The sequence below is a fragment of the Bactrocera tryoni genome, chromosome 4 (assembly GCF_016617805.1).
Source record: "Bactrocera tryoni isolate S06 chromosome 4, CSIRO_BtryS06_freeze2, whole genome shotgun sequence".
In the NCBI taxonomy this organism is placed as follows: domain Eukaryota; kingdom Metazoa; phylum Arthropoda; class Insecta; order Diptera; family Tephritidae; genus Bactrocera; species Bactrocera tryoni.
This window is the reverse complement of record NC_052502.1, coordinates 67653677-67674254: the sequence shown is the minus strand read 5'-3', so window position 1 is coordinate 67674254 and position 20578 is coordinate 67653677. Positions and strand designations below refer to the sequence as shown.

Here is a 20578-nt window from a genome sequence, read left to right as displayed (position 1 = left end):
TAGTATAAAACTATTTAGAAATGCCAAGTAGCTCTGCAAGACTTGCTGTCTAGAGATAATACAACGTAATAGCTGTAAAATTACCGTAAATTGACACCCTCAGGTTCAACTTGCTGTCAACAACATGCTGCAAGTACGTTGATCAGCATTTGACGAGCCACTTAGTAATATGCAACCGTGTTTAGCGGCTAATTTGTGTTCGTAATACTTCGCAAAAACCAAAAAATAAAAAATATATGTATAAAAAACTGCAACAACAATCTAGACGACGTTCGACGAGAACTACGTATGATGTCGCAGCATATGTGTTTATTTAGTATAAATTTAGAACTAACGGGTAATAAGATGCAAAGTAACGGTCTCAGTTAAATCAGTTATAATTCGCGTGCGAACGCGTAAGCAACGGTCCAACGGTCGCGCTCGTGGTTAATATAGTGATCGTGTGCTGAATAAAGTGGAAGTGTGCCAAAACTGGAAAAAGGACATTCTCGAAGGACTCTACCAGCAAATTACACTAAAAAGTGTTTGTGTAGTGCTTTGTAACGGGAATTAAAGAAACTTTTATGTTCTTTTTCTAATCAAAAATAGATGCTATTTCAACTTTTGTAAGCCATTCAGCATGCTGCCTAAAATGAATGTGGACGAAGTGCGCGTTAGCCTGCAGCGCTTCGGCTGGCCCGATTATGTGGTGTTCGTTTTAATGTTAACAAGCTGTGCGGTGATCGGTATTTATTTTGCGCTGCAAATGCGTCGTGAGGCGAAGGCACGCAAATCGCTAACGACAGAGGATGCCGAGGATGCTTATCTGGTGGGCGGCAGAAATATGAAGATTTTCCCTATCGCCATGTCGTTGATAGCGAGGTTAGTGGTAAATTATGAAATGAATGAAAGCTACAGGCTTTTAACCACAAACTTAACGCACTTGGTTCTGAGAATTGGTCCTTACAATATCATATTGTGGTGAGTGCGCCTTAAACAAAAAAAGACATATTGCCCTATAAAAAAATGTAACAAGAAAAAAACTAATGGTCCAAGAAGCAAAAAACGTTGACCTCTAATCACAAATTGGAGGTTTGAAAAAGAAGACACTGATTTATGAGACCTTATCAAATAAATATATTTAGCTGAAGTCTCTCTCTGCACGATCCAAACTAATTCAAGCGTGATCTCCTTAGGTATTATCTTTACCGCTTATGGATAGAATATTGGTATCGATATGATGTGAAACCTCTAAAAATTATTTTTTTCTATAAACATTTTGGCCTCTAACTTTCTTAGACAGTTCATAGTTACATCCCTCAACAAGAATTTTTGTTCTTTTTAAATATAAAATAATTATTTCTTTGACGGTACCGAAGTGAAGTCAGGCTGGGATTCGAAGCCTGAAAACTTTTGACTTTTTTTGTTTAAAACACAGTGTTTACTTAGGTAAGATTCGATTAGTTCAGGTTCCAAATCTGCTCCTCAATCACACATATTCACACTTAGACCTTAGACAGCTCTAAACAAATCCGTTGTATTTCTGAAAACTTCTTTTGATCCATCTAAGCCCTCATAAATTTGATAAGATTTGCTTAGTTCGGATTGTAAATGTGGTTCTCGATCCCACAAATTCGCACTTAGGTAGCTCTGGACAAATCCGTCCGTCCTAATTCAATCTTTAACCTCATATTTTATATGGTCGAAGTGAATTTAACCCATCATAAATCCGCTTAAACGATTGAATTATATTGCAGCTAGATCGCTTGGATGCCTAGGGTTATGCAATTTTTGTTGTTTCTACCTTAATCCAGCAAAAGTTGGAGAGTTAAAAAAAAATTGTGAGGCAATATTAAACCTCATTTTCATCGAAAAGACATCGACAAGTTAAGTGCTCAACAAGCTTACGCGAGTTTTAGCGCGAATGGAGCTCAACCGCAACTATTTTAACCGTAGCTAACTGCGGTCAGAAAAAATTGCGAGAATGTTACCTTTGTAAACCAGCGCAATTAACGATGAATTAAATTAAGGCATGGAAATAATCGATCACTTTCATTCAATTAAATATTTGACCAGCACTTCACTTCGTGAGCTGAAACAAATATCCCCCTTTTACGCATAATTTATTTAAATGAGATTAAAGCTAAGTTGCGGTAGAGGGTTCTCAATCACGTGAAAATGATCACGAGTAATTCTGCATCGTGATTGCGTATTGACTTTAATAGGTGCTCAACTAATAGTAATAAAAACTACAACGTCTGACCGGGGACTTAAATGTGGTACCACGGGGAGCAGTTAGCCCTATCTATATACAAAAACGATTTCAAGAGAATTTTTAATGAAGGTTGACACCTGTTGAATACACGTTCTATAACTAAATTTTATAATAGAAAAGACGATGACAGATGACAATTTGAACACTCAAATGGAAATAATTATTGGAGAAAATAATTAATAAAAAAATTATGAATATTTCAACAAAATTTATGGAATTTAAATACATTACTGCAATGCAGAATATATATATATGCATTTATGCTATATGGGTCCTAAACTAAAGAAGTTGAGAAATCTCTAAAGTGTAAATATATTTTAAGAAAAGTTGCCACACGTTTAATAAATTTTAGAACATTGGTTAGATACACCATTTTTAAAACCAAAGGAGCCGAACCAAATATCTTAATGAGAACTAATGATTGAAAATATTTTTTAAAGAGCTTCCACAACTTTGTGAAATTTTTAAGGTATTAGAAACGATAAACCAAAAGTTTTAAAAATAAATAAAGTTTAAGAAGTTTTAAATAAGTTTTGAAAATATTGGTGTTCTGAGAACAACTGAAAATATTTCGTTATTTGTATTGCCACCCGTTAAAAATTGACAAAATTTATTAAAACAAAAACACTCATCTGAAATATTGGTATAAAAAAGTTTAAAGTAAAGAAATTTAAAATGGCGTGCAGTTGAAACTTTTTCTAAGGTGGCTTGCTACATGTTTAAGCTCTTTAATGCAAAACCAAAATTATAAGAACAACAACCATTTCAATATGTTTAGCAAACGTAGGTTAAGAATTATTCTAGCCGCTATTTAAAATTCTAAATTATATAAAGAAAAAAATTAAAATATTTTAATATGAAACAAATAAACATCAAAAAATCAAATTTAAAATGATTATTTTTCCAAAGGAAAATTTTAAAGTATATAAAAAACATAAAAATATTCTATTAGAAAACACAAAAACAATAACAAATTTAAGATTCTTATTTTTCAAAAGGTTACCACTATTTAAAAAATTAAGTTAAATAAAAAAATTTAAAATATTATAATATGACACAAATACACACCGAAACAACAAAATTAATGTTATTTTAAGATTATTTTTCCAAAGAGTGGCCACCATTTAAAAAATTAAAGTTTATAAAAAAGTTAAAATATTAAATCAGAAAACAAATACACACAAAAAAATAAAAAAAATTTAGATTTTTTTTAGAAGGGTTGCCACTATTTAAAAACTTAAAGTTTATGAAAAACGTAAAAAATTTATATTAGAAAACAAATAAACACAAAAACAATAACAAATTTAAGATGTTTATTTTTCGAAAGGGTTGCCACTATTTAAAAATTTAAGGTATATAATAAAAATTTAAATATTACATTAGGAAACAAATTAACACCAAAATAGTAACAAATTTTAGATTTTTTTAGAAGGGTTGCCACTATTTAAAAATTTAAAGTATATAAGAAAATTTAAAATATTATAATATGACACAAATAAAAACTAAAACAATAAATTTAAGATGATTATTTTTGCAAAGGGTTGCCACCATTTAAAAAATTAAAGTTTATAAAAAAGTTAAAATATTAAATCAGAAAACAAATACATATGTACATACCAAAAAATAACAAATTTTAGATTTTGTTTTAGAAGCGTTGCCATTCTTTAAAAAAAAATATTATATTAGAAAACAAATAAACGCATTTTTTTTATAAGAAACATGGTTTATTGAGTTGGCCACGAAGTTTTTAACACACAGAAGGAGACTATATATACATATAAAATATAAATGATTAATGCAACGAGCTTGGTTGATTTGGCAGACTTCGTATATATGTATTTTTGTCCTTCCGGTAACGAGATATTAATTTGAAATTTTGCGCGAAACTTTTTCTTCCTAATAAGCTGCTAATTTTGCTGGAATAGCCGATATGGGATCACTATAACTTATAGAGGCCACACAAACTTACCGATCAAAATCAAGTTCTTGTATGGAAAACTTTTTTATTTGAAAAGACGTCTTCACGATATATGGCATAGATATTTTTCGAAGACAAGGCTATAATCTCAAAATTTATCGTTTAGATCGAATCGCTATAACTTATAGCTGCCATATAAACTATTCGTTGCAATTCAGGATAATGATTTTTTCATGCTATGACGAGCTTTGCTCAGGAGCAGGGCATTAAGCAGCCGCAGTTAACATTTTTGCTTATGTTAAATTATAGTATTTACTTCATAATACATATGTACATATGTATAATTAATTTTAAGAATCTGCAGACATTAATATTATATGCATACATTTTACTGCTCAGTAGCTAATCAGTACTAGGCATACTCGTACATACATATGTACTTGTAGATGAAGAAGAACGTTTTAGAGTTCATAGCTTGAGTTAAGTATATGTAAGTTTGTATATACGATCTTATTTATTAGATTATACATATTTATTTCAGCAATTTGCTGCGTCAAGGTCTTAAATGTGACAGCTGACACCAAAATCAGTGAGTCACTGAAATAACGCAATCAAACAATTTATGAGCGCGTAATTTATGTGGCTATTTGTAAGTGCATATGAGTGCATAAATATATATGTATTCGTATATATATCTACATATAGATGTTGAAATATATTTCATAACATTTTGACAACGTTCGTGCAGATCGTTTAGGGAACATCACCCCAATACGCTTGTGACTGATGCAATTTCATTAGAATGCAACAAAAAATGGTGTTATATACATGGAAGTATATATGTAAATATGTATAAGAATGTATTTGTGTTAATAACACATACATACAGACATATTTACATATGTATTCAACCACATCCACAAATATAACCAAAAGCTTCAAACATAAAACTATCTTTGCAACTAACAAGCGCCATAGAAGCGTGGCGCAAACTTCAAGCTACTTACATATATACATACGTATTAAACCCATTATTATACTATATAAATCCGTACAATTTCCATACGATTTGCTTACAGTCGCTAAAGAAAAGCGTAATTTTGTGTTCCTTATACGCCATAAGTATAGTATTTGAAGCAATTTAATAATTGTGTGGCAAATTAGACGCATTCGCAAACAAGCAGGCAAACACACATGCATATATACAGGCACACATTCATATGCATATTTACAATACAGATGTATACATATATACAGCCACGCACACACACAAACGCACGCGAAATCAAAACGTAGAAGGGGAAGCGACCCTGGTCCAATTGACGGCTAGTAAACGCTGTATAGGTCAGCGACTACGAGCTTGTATGCAAAGTTGCCACAGTTTATTAAGAGCAGACTGAATTAAGATTTGACTGACGACCGTTGATTGTTGTGGGTTTGACAGTGGTTGCGGCATGGCAGCAGCAGAGAGGAGCATGGAGAAAGCGCGCGACCAACGGATGCTGGTGGGTGTATGCAACTATGCAAAGCAAGCAAAAAAAAAGTAACAATAAAAATTACAACACTAAATGCGAATGACTGACAGCGCAATAAATGATAATAATCAAATTGAATTTTAGCTAAAAATAAATCGCACTCAACTAGGCAAATGAAGTAATGTGCGAAAAAGAGGAAAAAAACTCGAGCGAAAGAATAAAGTGGAAAATGCGAGTAATTTGATAAGTGTGGTAAACTACATGATATTAATAAACGGAGATTTGTTGTAAATTTGTTTGGCGCCCAATTTGTAGGAGTTATGAGAGAGAGCGCTACGTATAAATTTGTAATTATATATTTAAGTTTATTTATTACCTAAGGAAAAAAGAAATACTAAAAAAATAAATGTTACACTGAATTTTCGGGATCCCGTTTTTTCGGGACTTGGCTATAAATTTATAATTAAATATTTATGTATCGATTAATTACACCTAAGGAAAACAGAAATATTAAAAACAGAATGTTATTCAGAATTTTCGGGATCCCGTTTTTTTGAGACTGAACTATAAATTTATAACTACTTACATACATACATTTATGTATAAATTTATTTCACCTAAGGAAAACAGAAATATTGAAAAATGAATGTTATTCATAATTTTCGGGATTCGGGTTTTTTGGGACTGAACTATAAATTTATAAATTTATAATTTATAACACACTTATGTATAAATTAATTTCACCTAAGGAAAACAGAAATATTAAAAACAGAATGTTATTCAGAATTTTCGGGATCCCGTTTTTCGGGATTAGAGCAGTTTTGTAAAATATTTCTACATATAGGCTTAAAAGCCACGAGCTTGCTGCATTATGCGACTTACTGGCAATGAGTTTTCGGGATCCCGAAATTTTGTGGTATTACAAAAGTTTTGTCAGAGATCTGTTAATAAAAGCCTTAAGCTATGCAATAAATTTGTATGTGTCTTTTAAGTTTTTTAGTGAACTTATGTATGTATTTCACACTTTTGGTATCTCCTAATCCTTCAAGATAGTACCATAAATACATATAAATGTACATACATACATACATATGTACATATGTAAACATAACAATGTATGTACATATATATGTATGTATAACTTTATAATAAAAACGGTTGCTGCTTATTAACAAAATGTTACACCAATGTTATACCGCGTTAATCGACTTAGTGGCATTTGAATTTCCTTCTTAGCTTATTATATTTTTGTTCCAAAGTTTTCAGGTTCAATTAATTATTCGGCATAAATTCATAATATAAAAAAACTTTCATTGCACATAAATTAAAAATTGTTAATAAAACAATTCTCCTCTTTTTATCGCCTTCAACTTTTATTCAATAAGTTTTCGGGATCCCGACAAATTTCGGGATTAAAGAAAAATTCTAATATTTTCTCTTATTGAAATCCTATATTCATGTCAAACCTACATAGCTGAATTTCTTTTCTTTAGAAATAAATATATTTAAAATAAAATATTAATATTCTGGATCCCGAAAATTTACGGATTTTTTTTTATTTTTTTGCATTTTTGTTCATACACAATTACTTATTATTATTATAGTATTACTATTTCTAACATTTCGAAATTAGAACTCCTATGCAATATTCGGGATCCCGAAAAATGTCGGTATGTCTTAATCGTTTTTGTTCATTTGCAATACATATTTATTTCTCGCCTAAGTTTTCCTCTAAAAATTAAAAAAACTTTAGCAATATTACAAATTCTCTATGTACATTCAAAAGTTTTTGCGGGATCCCGAAAATTTAAAGTTTACATGTTTGTGTATTTACTTACATACATATACTTATATGTACATCTGTACTAAGAACAAAATCATTCGAAAAATTAGAACCCAATTTAATTTATAATAAAAAAACTTCAAAACAAAAATTCCATAAAAAATTTTGAATTCCTCTCGCATTGACACATATTGAACACAGAATTTTTAATTTCAATCTTGTAACATTCAAACACATCGCAGTGAAATTAAAAGTTATAAGAATAAATAAAAAAAATCGTATTCGAGGCACGTACAATAGCCCTTTGTCAAAGCAAGTGCTTAAAACTACGGGCGTAAGCCTCGGTTACATATTTACATATCTACAAAGCAGCTAGTGAGAGTGGAATTGACAGCAGTCTTTACATGAAAATAACTTTAAATTTTTTCGAATAAAACATTTGTTACCTAAAGGCAATCCCAGTTCAAACAAAAGCTTGCTATAAGTGTGTTCAAAGCTCATATATCAAATTTATGAACTGAATTTATTATTTTTGGAATACGTTGTGTAATACTTAGAAAATTTAAAAAAAAAATTCAAAGTTGCCACATTTTTGAAGTAATACAATAGAACTAAAGAGTTTTAAGAAAGCTAAGAAAGCAAACATAGCTTTTGGGAAGGGTTTCAGGAGGATTGCCACTTGTTTAAACAACATTTTTACTTGGATATACAAAAAAAAAAGTTAGAAGGTTGCCAACTTCTGGAAAACATTTAACCAAAAATTATAAATACAAGCAAAAATACAATAAAACTAAAAAAATGTAAGAAAGCAACGAAAATTTAAATTAAATAATTTGTGTTTTCATGTTTATAATAAAAATTATAATTTGCTTTGAACCGATTTTAATGTTATCTGAAACATGCGTTGTAAATCTCGAACTTTTCTAAAAAATTTAAGGTTGCCACCTGTTTGAAATTATTTAACTAATTATTATGTAATTAAGAAAATATACAATACTTGTAGAGCTAAAGAACCTTATGAAAGTAACGAAAACTTAAATGCGGGGTTTTCAGCAGGGTTGCCACATGATTACTAAAAATTATAATTTGGTATGAACCGATTTTAAAGGTATATGATATATGCGTTGTAATAACTGAAATTTTCAAAACAGCTAAAAAGGGTTGCCACCTGTTTGAAATAATTTTTAATTCGTTTTGAGTAGATTTTAATGTCATATGAAGCATGCGTTGTAATCCTTGAAATTGAAGTTTTCAAAGTTGAAGGGTTGCCACCCATTTGAAATTATTTAAACAAAAATCATATAATTAAGAAACAATACATGAGAGCTAAAGAAGTTTAATTAATCTTTGAAAAAATAAATAATTTTTGCTGACTGTTTTATAAAGGATGCCACTTGCTTAAAAAATATAATTTCATAATTTTAATAAAATAAACATACTAAAAAATATCAAAGGTAACACATTTAGATAAGTTCGCTTTAATAAAAATTTCTTTAGGAAAGTTGCCACCTAATTCAAAAATCTCATATATTCTTGAAATATGTATATGCAGTATGTGTATCACACTGCAGTCCTAAAACATGTCACCGGTTAAAAAAAATTATAGAAAAGTTGCCACCTGAAAGCAATTAATATACTTAAATTTATTAAAATTTATAAAAGTAAAATTTTTTAGCAATGTTGCCAGCTGTTTAAAAAATCTCAATCAATGAAATTGTTTAAGTAAAGTAATTATTAAAATATATGCTCTAAAGAGGTCTAAGATATATTTATTAAAAACATTTTTTTTAGGAAAGATGCCACCTGAAAACAATTAACATAGTTAAATTTATTTGATAAACATTTGAAAAAAACATAAAAATTTATATTATATTTAAAAAGGTTTAAGCAACTTCAAAATCGAAAGTGTTTTCAAAAATGTTGCCACCTGTTTAACAATTTTCAAATAATTAAACTATAATATTTAGTTTAATAATATGGCAAATGAATAGAGTTGAAGACATTTATTGAAGTTCGGCTTTGAAAGTATTTTTCGGAAAGGTTGCCACTTGCTTAATATTTTTCAAAATTAGTAATAATATTTTAATGATAATTTAAATTAACAGAGTTAGAGACATTTAATGAAGTTTGCCTTTAAAAACATTTTTCCGAAAGGTTGCCACTTTTTTAATATTTTTTAAAACTAATAAAGTATTTCCAGTATTTATTCTTCTTTTAAGTGTCTATATTGCTTACGACACATGCTATTTCTTTTTTATTATGAAGAGAGCTATTGTGTACAGGAATATTTTTCAAGTTGGGAATATATTTCACAGTTTAATTTTGCCGACTTCAAAGTAATCGCGTAAAATATTTATCGCTCAATAATACTTATATATTTCTTTACTACTTCGTTTCATTCTTAAGAGAAAATATCTGGGAATAATAATTGAAAAGAATTGAAAACGAGACTTTTCTTAAGAGAATGGTATTTACTTTTCCTTGAGAGCTCGAGAGAAGATTGAGAGATCTGTTTTCAAATACTGCATGCGTCAAAATATCAGCAGTTTTCCACTTTTGGAGCTCTTTTACATAAACAAAACTCTCTTGAATGTTAGAATGTCAAATTAGAAAATGATTGGGTAATGTAAAGCTATCGTAGGACCAAAGATGAAGCGTCTAGTCGGTTGGTGGATTAATTTGAAAAAAAAACTTGAAAATATGTCAGGAGAACTGAACTGAACTGAGGAAAGTCAAGACAAAGAACTCTGCGGCCAATAAATCAACGAAGAAGGAAGAGAGCAAGAGAATCACTTGTTTTGCCACCAAGCTCCATAAAAAACAATTTAAGCTTAAAAATAATGTACATCAAAATTCTTTGACGGACATTTCTTTTCAGAATAGCTTAAATTCTGGTTTCTTAAGCAATGAGTTCTTTATATGATTCTAGAGGCTGCTTTACAGACTAGTAAAACTTTTAAATTGATTTAATGAGTTTATATTTTCTAAGCGCAAAATTTTTATTTCATTTTCACAGTTTTATATCTGGCATTACACTATTGGGCACACCCACAGAAGTCTATCTCTTCGGCACACAGTATCTCTATATCATGGGCTCGTTGGTGATCATGGGTTTCGTGCTTTACTATTTCTTCCTGCCAGTATTCCACGATCTCAAATTAATATCCACATATCAGGTAAGAAAATGTGCTCTGTCTTATAGTTCTTCAGCCTACAGTTTTTGTACCCTTTCTACCATTAGTATTTGGAGTCGCGTTACGATCGGCGCATGCGTCTCTTTGGTTCGGTGCTCTTCATGTTCGGATCGGTGAGTGAAATTCATAACATAAAATTCACATTTCTTTAGCAGAGAACGCTTTTTTACTCTCTTTTCTCTCTCTTATTCTCTCTTTATTCAGTTATTATGGCTGCCAATTGTCATTTATGTTCCCGCACTGGCCTTCAATCAGGCTACGGGCGTTAATATACATCTGGTAACGCCGATGGTTTGTCTGGTGTGCATTTTCTACACATGTGTGGTAAGTAGACAGCGCTGAAGAAGCATGTTTTCTATTTCAAAATTGCTCCTCTCTTTAGGGTGGTCTGAAAGCTGTCGTTTGGACCGATGTTGTGCAGACGATTATTATGTTTGGCGCCATGGTTTTGATCATTGTCAAGGGCACCATAGATGTGGGTGGATTTGGTGAGGTTTATCGTAAAGCGAAGGAGAGTGGACGCATTGAATCACCAAAGTAAGTTTTTTTCTTATTACTGTTCATAGTTTATCGGTATACTATTAGCTTTTACTCTCCACAGCTTCACCTTTGATCTCACCGAGCGTTATACCGTCTACTCGCTCTTTATTGGCGGCGTTGCTCATTGGCTGAAATCGAATGCGATCAGTCAGAACATGATCCAGCGCTATCTTTCGCTGCCGAATATGAAATCGGCGCGCACCGCACTGTGTCTCTTCATATGCGGCGTTCTGACTTTCATATGTGTTTGCGGCTACAGCGGACTGCTGATCTATGCGACTTACCATGATTGCGATCCGCTGCAAACGAAGGTGCGCTGTTATTTATTTTGTTGCTAAGACACCGATTAAATCTGTATTTTCAGCTCGCCAAACGAAATGATCAACTACTGCCGCTACTTGTCATGGAAATACTGGGCGACTATCCCGGCTTGCCGGGTCTCTTCGTTGCAGGAGTCTTCAGCGCTGCGCTCTCTTCACTCTCCACTGGCTTGAATTCTATGTCTGCTGTGATGCTCGAGGACTTCTTCAAATCATTTGCTAAAAAGCCACTCACCGAGCGTCAGACCGCGCTTATAATGCGTTTCGTAGTCATCATCTTCGGTGCCATATGTGTGAGCTTGGTTTTTGTGGTAGAAAAACTTGGTACTGTGCTACAATTAACCATAACTTTGTCGTCCGTCGCGAACGGTCCACTCTTGGGCATCTTCACGGCGGGTGTTATGGTGCCCTGGATTGAGGGAAAGGTGAGTGGCTGAAAGCAGTCTTAAGAGAGCTGAAAAGTGTTGGCTAACAGCAAAAATAATTCGAAATTTTTAGGGCGCTCTAGTTGGTGGCCTAAGCAGTCTCGTCTTCATGGCCTGGATGTGCATACGCGCTCAGGCAGATCTCGCTAGCGGCGCTGTAAGCTACCTACGCAAGCCACATACTATAACGGGTTGCAATTACACCTTCATTGATTTTGCTTCGATGAGCATGATAGCTGAGAATGTTACTGGGCATACGACAGTGCACTCGGAGTGAGTAATATAGACAATTTTGAACAAAGATTTTCTTAATATTTATAATAAAAAATATATGAAGAAAATAAAAAGTAATGAAACTAAGGAAATAAAAGAAAAAACGTAAACTTCGGTTGCACGAAACTAAAATCTTCTGTATAGAGTCATGTATAGAAGTTCACACAGATGAGGAAAGTTCTCTTAATGCCACTCAAATTGGAGTGGCCAGAAACGATTCTCTTACATATGGCTCAAGCAGCTCACGGCTTTCGGTCTTAGACCAAGTATCCTCTGGGTAGCCAAAGAACATCTGTTTGAAGGCGAGCTAAAGTGAGAAGGCGAACCATCCCACCCCAGAATTGGGCACTGGGTTTGGGACGCGCCACTTACAAAATGCCCACAATGAAAAATAAGCAATAGTGTCGGATGAGAGACCCCCTTTTGATGGCGACGATATTAAAATAACCTTCACAAATACAAAATATTTCTTAATATGTCTTAGACAGTATTCCGTGCAATATTTCGTGAAGATATCTCGTCAAATGAAAAAGTTTTCCCTACAACCACTTGATTCCAACCAATCAGTTTATATGATAGCTGTATGTTATAGTCGTCCTATATCGGCGGTGCAGACAAATAAGCTGCTTCTTAGAGAGATAAGGACGTATGCAAAATTTCGAATATGGCAAAATTTCAGATCAATATCTCAAAAACCGAGGAACTAGTTTCCGCATATACAGACATAGGGACAAATGGACTTACAAACGAATATGACTAAATAGAATCAGATCGTCAGGCTGATTGTATATACGCTACTGGGTCTATGAGGTTCCCTTCTGAGTGTTACAAATATCGTAGTAAACTCAATACACCCTGTTCGGAGTATAACAACCAAACTTATAATTTTTTTTAATTTTAATATAATTATAAACTTTCTTTATGCAAAAAAAAAAATAAATTATCTTCAAAACTCTTTCAACAGAAACGACACCTTTCACATCTACAACATCTCATATCTCTTTTACACGATGATCGGCTCGCTAATAACGATCGTGATTGGCTTGATCACCAGCTTTCTCTTGGGCCCCAATAAGCTGGAGAACATGGACACTTTGCTGCTGTCACCCTGCGTGCGACGCTGGGTCGATAGTTACAAGGCGCGAAGAGCGCTAGAAAATGGCGCACAGCAGCAAAACAAAACACCAACAAAAGCACTGGAAATGGACAAATTGAAGTTAACGAAACTGTCGGAGAAGCCCACGTAAAATTAAACGAGTACGAGAGACGCCAAGCAACTAATAAGTTAATTTATATTTATTGAAGGCTTTAAGTGAGCTACCAAAGAAGAAAAGAAACGAAGAAATTAAGTTTAATATTAATTTAAAGTGTGTAAAGAGGGAAAAAATTTATTGGTGTTGCCTACATTAAGGCGCTACTATTTATTTAAGTCAATAATTGTAAATATCATGCATTAGTAGAGAAGTTGTAGTGTGTAGTTGCCACATTTAGCACTGTAAATAGCAATAAGCAAAACAAAAAGAAAACTAAAATTAAAATGTTCCTATAAATTATTGTAAATACAAACGAAAAGTATGCTCCCATCAATATTTGTTGCTTTATTTGGGTTTAATTACGACGATTATATTACTTAAACCCACACATAGCTCAAAATAATACTTCAAAGCCTGCCTGCAGGGCAATACCGGCATATACGTATGTATATATATATTTTTTTTAAGTTTTCGCCGCCTCTAACTATACATAGCGGCCTGATTCCTTCACCCTAAACACAAAAAATGCCCACTGGCGCGTTGGACCCATCACTAACCTCAAACTAATGACCCGCATTTTGCCTATGCACCCCTGTTAATTGTTAACTAAACCCTTTTGCGGCACTAAAATTCGTCTTTCATCTTTTTTCGTAGTGTTGGCTGTCGGTCCCACTCGGCTTGTATGCGAAAAAGGTCACTTTACTATTTGTTATGTAATGTTTTTGAAAGTTAATTGAAAATTTGCGTCTTTCTGACCAACAACAAGCTTCGTTGTTATTGCAAGTAATTAGTAGTTGTTTTTGTTTATTTGATTTGTTGTCTTTGGCTGCTGTGATGTGTTATTTGTTGGTGGTTAGATAGAACTTAATTGAATAGTTAATGATTTGCGAAGATTTTGAAAGAATTTCAAAGGGAATAATTTTATTGCGATTTTCCAAAACAGTAATAGCAATATGTGGCAGAAAAGCTCTGTTTAAAAGTATGTAATATTAAAGCACTACACTCATTATTAAAGTAGCTGCATTCTAGTTCTAAAAAGGCCTTGAACTGTGCGTTTAGGGTTGGTCGAGGAGTGCCTAACCTCGCTATCAATAGCATCGAGTCTCTTTGTGATGAGACTGCTATGGGTGCCAAGGCACAGCGGAACCTCAGAATTGTAAAGCTGGTGAGCTAGCAACGAAAGACATCCTAGAACCGCTTTCAGAGGAATGGGAGCGGGTCGGTGCTCCCGCATTCTCTTGAGTTCTACTACTAGATAGCTGGAATTCGCGTAAGCTTGGCCAGTGTTGGGGCAGCATCCGTAAAAGCGCTGTCTTAAAATTCTTTTGGCCCAATATCGATCACAATAAATCTAGGAATCTCTTTGGCATCAGTAGGGCTAGCCTCTCCCCTAGTTCTGGGACTTTTAACAGGTTATTGCTCTATTGGCTTCCATGCTGTGAGGCTGGCAACCTTACCAGATGCTATCTGCAGTTACTGTATGGAAGAAGATGAGGTAGAAACAACTCAACACTTCCTACTTGACTGCCTCGCGTTTGGGAGATTAAGACTTGGAAGCGCATACCTTCGGACATACCACGGAACTGGCGGGCATGGAAATTAAACGCCTGTGCAAATTTGTTTTGGTCACTAAACTTCTTCTTTTCTATAGTTTCACAAACGACTACATATAGCAGTACTTGACTTGTTACGTTTCCGTTAACGATTGCTTTTAAACATACTTACTATAATAAAAAATACAAGGGCTCTCGCAAAAATTACATATCACGGTCAGCCATCTAACCTAACCCTAACCTATGTCGCACGTTGTGGGGACCTTCCGACTCACATTAAGAAGTAGCCGAGAGTACAGTTTCCCGTCGAGAGGACACAATTTGAATACAACCATCGCCCACCCTATCACCGATTTCGCATTTATTCAGTGCGGCGTTCCATATTCCTCGTTTTGAGACTTATATGTATGTCTTTACATACGTTCAGGTCTAGGTTTTGAACAATAGTACGTTTACTATGTAATTCCACATGTTCTTCCAATTTGCCTCGTTTTTAAGCATGATAGTAAGAAAGCTGTACGGAACAAGGAGTGAAATGTGTAGGTCCTTGTGGCATTTACTACAGTGCCCATATAAAGGAACACAAATTCGATGTGGCATTCGTGGAGGGAGGAGACTACGTCGTCGAGTCCTGGCATTCACCCCGGTAAATGAACGTCTAACCACAAGCCGCATCAAGCCGAATTTCTTCAACATATCGCTGATTTGCGCCCACGCTCCGAGGGAAGAACGCTAGAAGCGCACCTATGAGACATCAACGATGACAACATCTGATGAGTCGACGTTAAGAGTTTTCGAGAGAAAGGTTCTGCGGAAAATGTATGGTCCCTTGCGCATTATCACATGGTGAATATCACATTCGATGAACGATGAGCTGTATGAAATATACGACGGCATTTACATGGTTCAGCGAATGAAAAGACAGCGGCTACGATGGTCATGTAGTTCGAATGCACGAAAACACTCCAGCTCTGTAAGTGTTCGACGCAGTACCCGCCGAGGGAAGCAGAGGAAGAGGAAGACCTTCAGTCCGCTGCAAAAACCAGGTAGAGAAGGACCTGATTACACTTCTAATTGGCGCCAATCAGCGAAAAAGAAGAACGACTGGCGCGCTGTTTTAAACTCGGCTATAACCGCGGAAGAGTTGTCTATGCCAGTAAAGAAGAAGAAGATGATATAGCAAACAAATTCTTATCGCCCATAGGTAATGCTTAGAAATATAAAAAAAAGCAGAGTTCCATTATTATACTCTAGGAAAATAAAAAAATATTTATTCTTTACTAATAGAATATTTCTATTACTCAAACTATTATAATTATAACTAATTATGACGGCATAGTTTGGCTTTGACTGAAAGCACAAAACTAAACAAACTATTACCAAAACGGATGTCAGCGGAATGCAACCCTTCAACTGCTTACATCTGCAAACACACGAGATAATACAAAACAGCATCCCATTAGTGATGTCAACTCTTTTATGCCGCCAGTGTCAAAACATTAGCGTACACAAAGAGCGACGAAAAACAATTACAACCGCAGTGACATGAGTACACATTTTTGATTTTTCTACTACTATTTTGTAGTCAAATGCACTTTACCCCCAAAAAATGCGTAATGGTTGGGTGAAATAATAATTAAAATTGTTGTAAAATCGCACATAAAAGACAACCGAAAATGTACGGTACTCCTACACGAAATTGTGGCCTGTAGGAAAAGTATAGTCTAAAAATTTACGTCCAATGAGCTTTCATACTTTGTTGTAATTAGTTAAGTTAGACTTTGGACTATATGTTATAACTGTTATAGTGTCTAAGTGTTCATATATGCGATTCCTTGGTGCTTTAAGAAGTTTTCAAACTTAAACAAAGTCAAAAGCTTACACTTCTGAGCTTTCGCATAACCTAGCACAATTAATCTACGCTTAAAAATATGTTTATAACTAAACAAAGACCATTCTAAAGCCAGAATGAGTTCCTATTACGAATAGTACGGCATATGTCTAGAGTATTACGTGTTAATGAAATTATTTTGTATGAAAGTTCAGTGCTGCGAAAGCTTAAATGGAAAATTTAAACAAAATAAACTTTCATCTTTCCAAAAACAACAACAAGTACATTTCTGAGCTTTCATAAACTCTATTACAGTAAATTGAGGCTTGAAAATATATATACAAACAATGCAAAGCCCATATTGAAGCCAGAAATCAGTTCCTACTACTATGAGATTCATATATATATTCATTCCATAAATTATTAGGAGTCAGCGTAATAATATTGTTTGAGAGCTCGAAATTCTCGCATTAAGACCTAAATTTAAATAAAAGGAACATACATTTCTTCCGATCTTCCCTAACTTGTTTTCAGCTCTCTATATTATTGAAAACTTTCGGAGCGCCATGCACAGATAATGTCGAGTATATGAACCTTCAATTCTAGACATCGACTGGGAAAATGAGATAGATGGAGATAAAACTCACAACTTAGGTGGAATACAGGCCACAATTTTGCAGCCGATTTTTCTTACCTAGAGAATCAGTCAACCAAAGATGGTGCATACATTTAAGCGAATCCGTCAGAACTATTCACTATACTATAGGAAAATTTTAAATATAATATTTACTCTTAATTTGTTTCGCAAGTCTAGCTCGAAATGACAGCAAAGCCACAAACATTGCGAAATGTATATAACAGAAAATGTTCCTGCAATTAGCATAATTTATCCCAAGGCGTAGTATACTTTTAAGAGCGAAGACCAAATTTGGCTAGAGCTACTTCTCTTGTGTAAAAGTTCACGCAAGTGAGGAAAGTTCTCTGAGCGCCATTCGCTTGGAAGTGGCCAAAAACGATTCTTTTACATAGGGCCACATACATAGGCTCACGACTTCCGGTCTTAGACCAAGTATCTTCTTGGTATGTAGCCACAGAACGTCCGTTTGAAGGCGAGTTAAAGTGAGAAGACGAACCATCCCTTCCCTGGGTTGTGCGCTGGGTTTGGGACCCGGTACGTAAAAAACGCCCCGAATGAAAAGGAAACAACAATCTCTGATGCGATACCACCCTTTTGGGAGCGACCACGGCAAACGCATTAAGAATTACGATTTAAGGGCATGCATCCGGTCCCTTAGCTGAAAAGGAGCCGCTGTCCAGATGGTTGATGTCCTCGTAAAAGTAAATCACCGCCGTTCAAGAAGTGCAATGGGTAGGACAAGGACTAAGACGACTACTACAGGGACCATATAGAGGAGTACAAATTCGCTGAAGTACTAGTGGCGGAATAGAAACTCCGTCGCCGAGTTCTGGCATTCACCCCAAATCAAAAGGTGAGTAAGGTTCTTCGGAAGATTTATCGACGACATTGTTCACAGATTTGAAAGACAGCGGCTACGCTGCTTAAGTCATGTCGTTCGAATGGACATCCGGCTCTGAGATTATTCGACGCAGTACCCGCCTTGGGAAGCAAAGAAAGAGAAAGACCTCCACTCCGTTGGAAAAACTAGGTGAAGAAGGACCCAGCTACACTTGGAATAATAAAAATATTTTTACTCTCAGCAGAACTTTTAGATTTTTTATAACTGGGTTCTTAGAAAAAACTGGAAAGCAAGCAATGAATACAATCAAAAGATTGAAGAAAAGCTCCTTTATATGGTAGACCTTGAGATAGAATTTAAAAGCTTATAAGCTACATAAGGCTCATCAACCAAAAGCCAGAAAGCAACCTACACTTTTCCTAGAGGGTACTCACTACCACACTATAAAGGTACAAAAAAGCGCACTTCAAATTATTTTGTTGAAATAATAGTTGCTAGCGGGTACTGGCTGTACGAAAACCTACATTTGTACCCATAGTTGCAGCGCCGCATTTCCCCATTGATTCGTTTTTGATGTGCAGCGCCGCTTCGACTCGGCGCAGTTCACTAACAGACGGGTGTGCGGCCCCGGACCCATTGTCATTTCCGTTTTTCGCTTGTCGCCGTTGTCTTTGCTGCCGCTGTGGCCGTTTGATACCCGCTTTTGGGCTTTTTTCGGTTGCCAGCTTCCTTGATGTGCTGCCGCTATGATGCTTTGTGTTAATGATAAAATTTTAATTATAAAATTTTTATTTCATTACTTTATTGTAGTTGACATTACCTTTGGGTGCATTACGACACATTACCCGCTGCTATTATACCAAGCAGCACAAAAGCGGTAAGTTTGTAAGCAAAATACTTTTAAATTGTGTGTTTGTAGTTGTGATGTAGCTTGTGTGGGGTTAAATAAATATAGAAAATATTTTTGAACAAATTTTTATCAAAGAAAAATAATTACTGTTATCATGGAATGTCAACGAATGAGCCCAGAGCGAAAATTTCACAACAAGGGCCATGGACTCAAGACCCGACTCTGAAGATGAAAGCAGTGAAGCAGAGAGAGGGGTTAGATCAGGATCATTTCTTAGAGAGACCGGAGTTCTCAGCGAGTTCAAATGCTCTGCCTACATTAATTTCTTTAGCAATTCACTGCAATTCTCCCTGGGCTCGGATTCTCACTGCGGCTCTGGATAGAAGTGTACCTTATGCCAACTAGCGAGAAATGAAAGTGGAACTCCACAAATTAAAGGAAAATAGAAGCATAAATGTCATAAATTAGAGAAGAATTCAAAACCTATGGCAAACACCTGTATCATTGGAAAAGGATAAAAGTAGAACTCTCTTAAACTAAGAGGAATGCAATGTCTCGGGTAAAGTTCTGTGAATTCAAAGAAATTTGAAAATAAATTCTCTCAAATCAAAGACGGAAGAAAGTATAACTGAAACGAAGCAGCAATAGAGCCGCTGGGCTCATAAGATGAACTGTGGAGCAGCACAATATCATGCTATTATTGAAAAACAGTTTTTGTGATTTCGAATTTAATTGAAATTTTGGACACGTCCTTTACAGCTCAAGAAGCGGTTCATGTGTCGGCACCGCCGATGTTGGACCGCTGTACCATATCTGTAGCTGTAATACGAGCTTAAATAGTGACCGATAAAAAACCAGGCTTTGCATTGAAATTGATTTTATTTGACGAGATATCTTCTCAAAATGTTTAGTAGTAGATTATTGTGAAGGATAGCACTACAGTCTCCGATCAAATTCACAGACTGTCCAAAAACAAGATCTTATTTTATTGCGACTTGAAGGTTGTTGATATCAAACAACGTGGGCAGAAAGATCTAATATAAATGCTTTAAAAATTTATTTGTGAGTGAGTCCTAACCACTCCAAAACCTCCGGAGAACTATAAGGTTTGATCTCCAGAAGTCATTGTCAACCCTTAATACGGAAAATACTGCTGGTTCCCTAAAAACACTGAAGTCGATCAAAGGCTATAACGTTTAGAAAATGGTATAAAGCTGTGTTCTTCAAGTATTTCTTACTACTGTTCTTATACAGGTTCATAAAGCGCTAATAAACGTTTTCTATTCGCCACTTTCCGGCTCGCTAAGTTTGAATGCAAAAAGTTTACAATTGAAAGCAGCAAGAAAGTTATCTAATGGAACACCCAACAAAAGGATACGAGATTTCTCACTTAAATTCTACTAAGTATCTTTATTATCTGCCTATAGCATA

General features: G+C 34.6%; 1 protein-coding gene across 1 annotated transcript; it reads left to right on the top strand.

Moving 5' to 3' along the window:
- The first annotated feature begins 619 nt into the window (after nucleotides 1-619).
- LOC120775076 (sodium-coupled monocarboxylate transporter 1) lies at nucleotides 620-13769 on the top strand. The gene is made up of 9 exons (XM_040105067.1): nucleotides 620-861; nucleotides 10447-10606; nucleotides 10672-10737; nucleotides 10829-10948; nucleotides 11007-11161; nucleotides 11226-11475; nucleotides 11529-11909; nucleotides 11983-12182; nucleotides 13147-13769. The coding sequence occupies exons 1-9, from the start codon at nucleotides 620-622 to the stop codon at nucleotides 13427-13429; spliced, it is 1857 nt and encodes a 618-aa protein (XP_039961001.1). The 3' UTR covers nucleotides 13430-13769.
- Nucleotides 13770-20578: the final 6809 nt, after the last annotated feature.

What these genes read in the sequence shown, in the direction of transcription:
- LOC120775076 (XM_040105067.1), top strand. Translation starts at nt 620, where the DNA reads ATGCTGCCTAAAATGAATGTGGACGAAGTGCGCGTTAGCCTGCAGCGC. An exon ending in TGCTCTTCATGTTCGGATCG is followed by an intron (nt 10,738 to 10,828) that starts GTGAGTGAAATT and finishes CTCTTTATTCAG; the next exon opens with TTATTATGGCTGCCAATTGT. An exon ending in GCGATCCGCTGCAAACGAAG is followed by an intron (nt 11,476 to 11,528) that starts GTGCGCTGTTAT and finishes CTGTATTTTCAG; the next exon opens with CTCGCCAAACGAAATGATCA.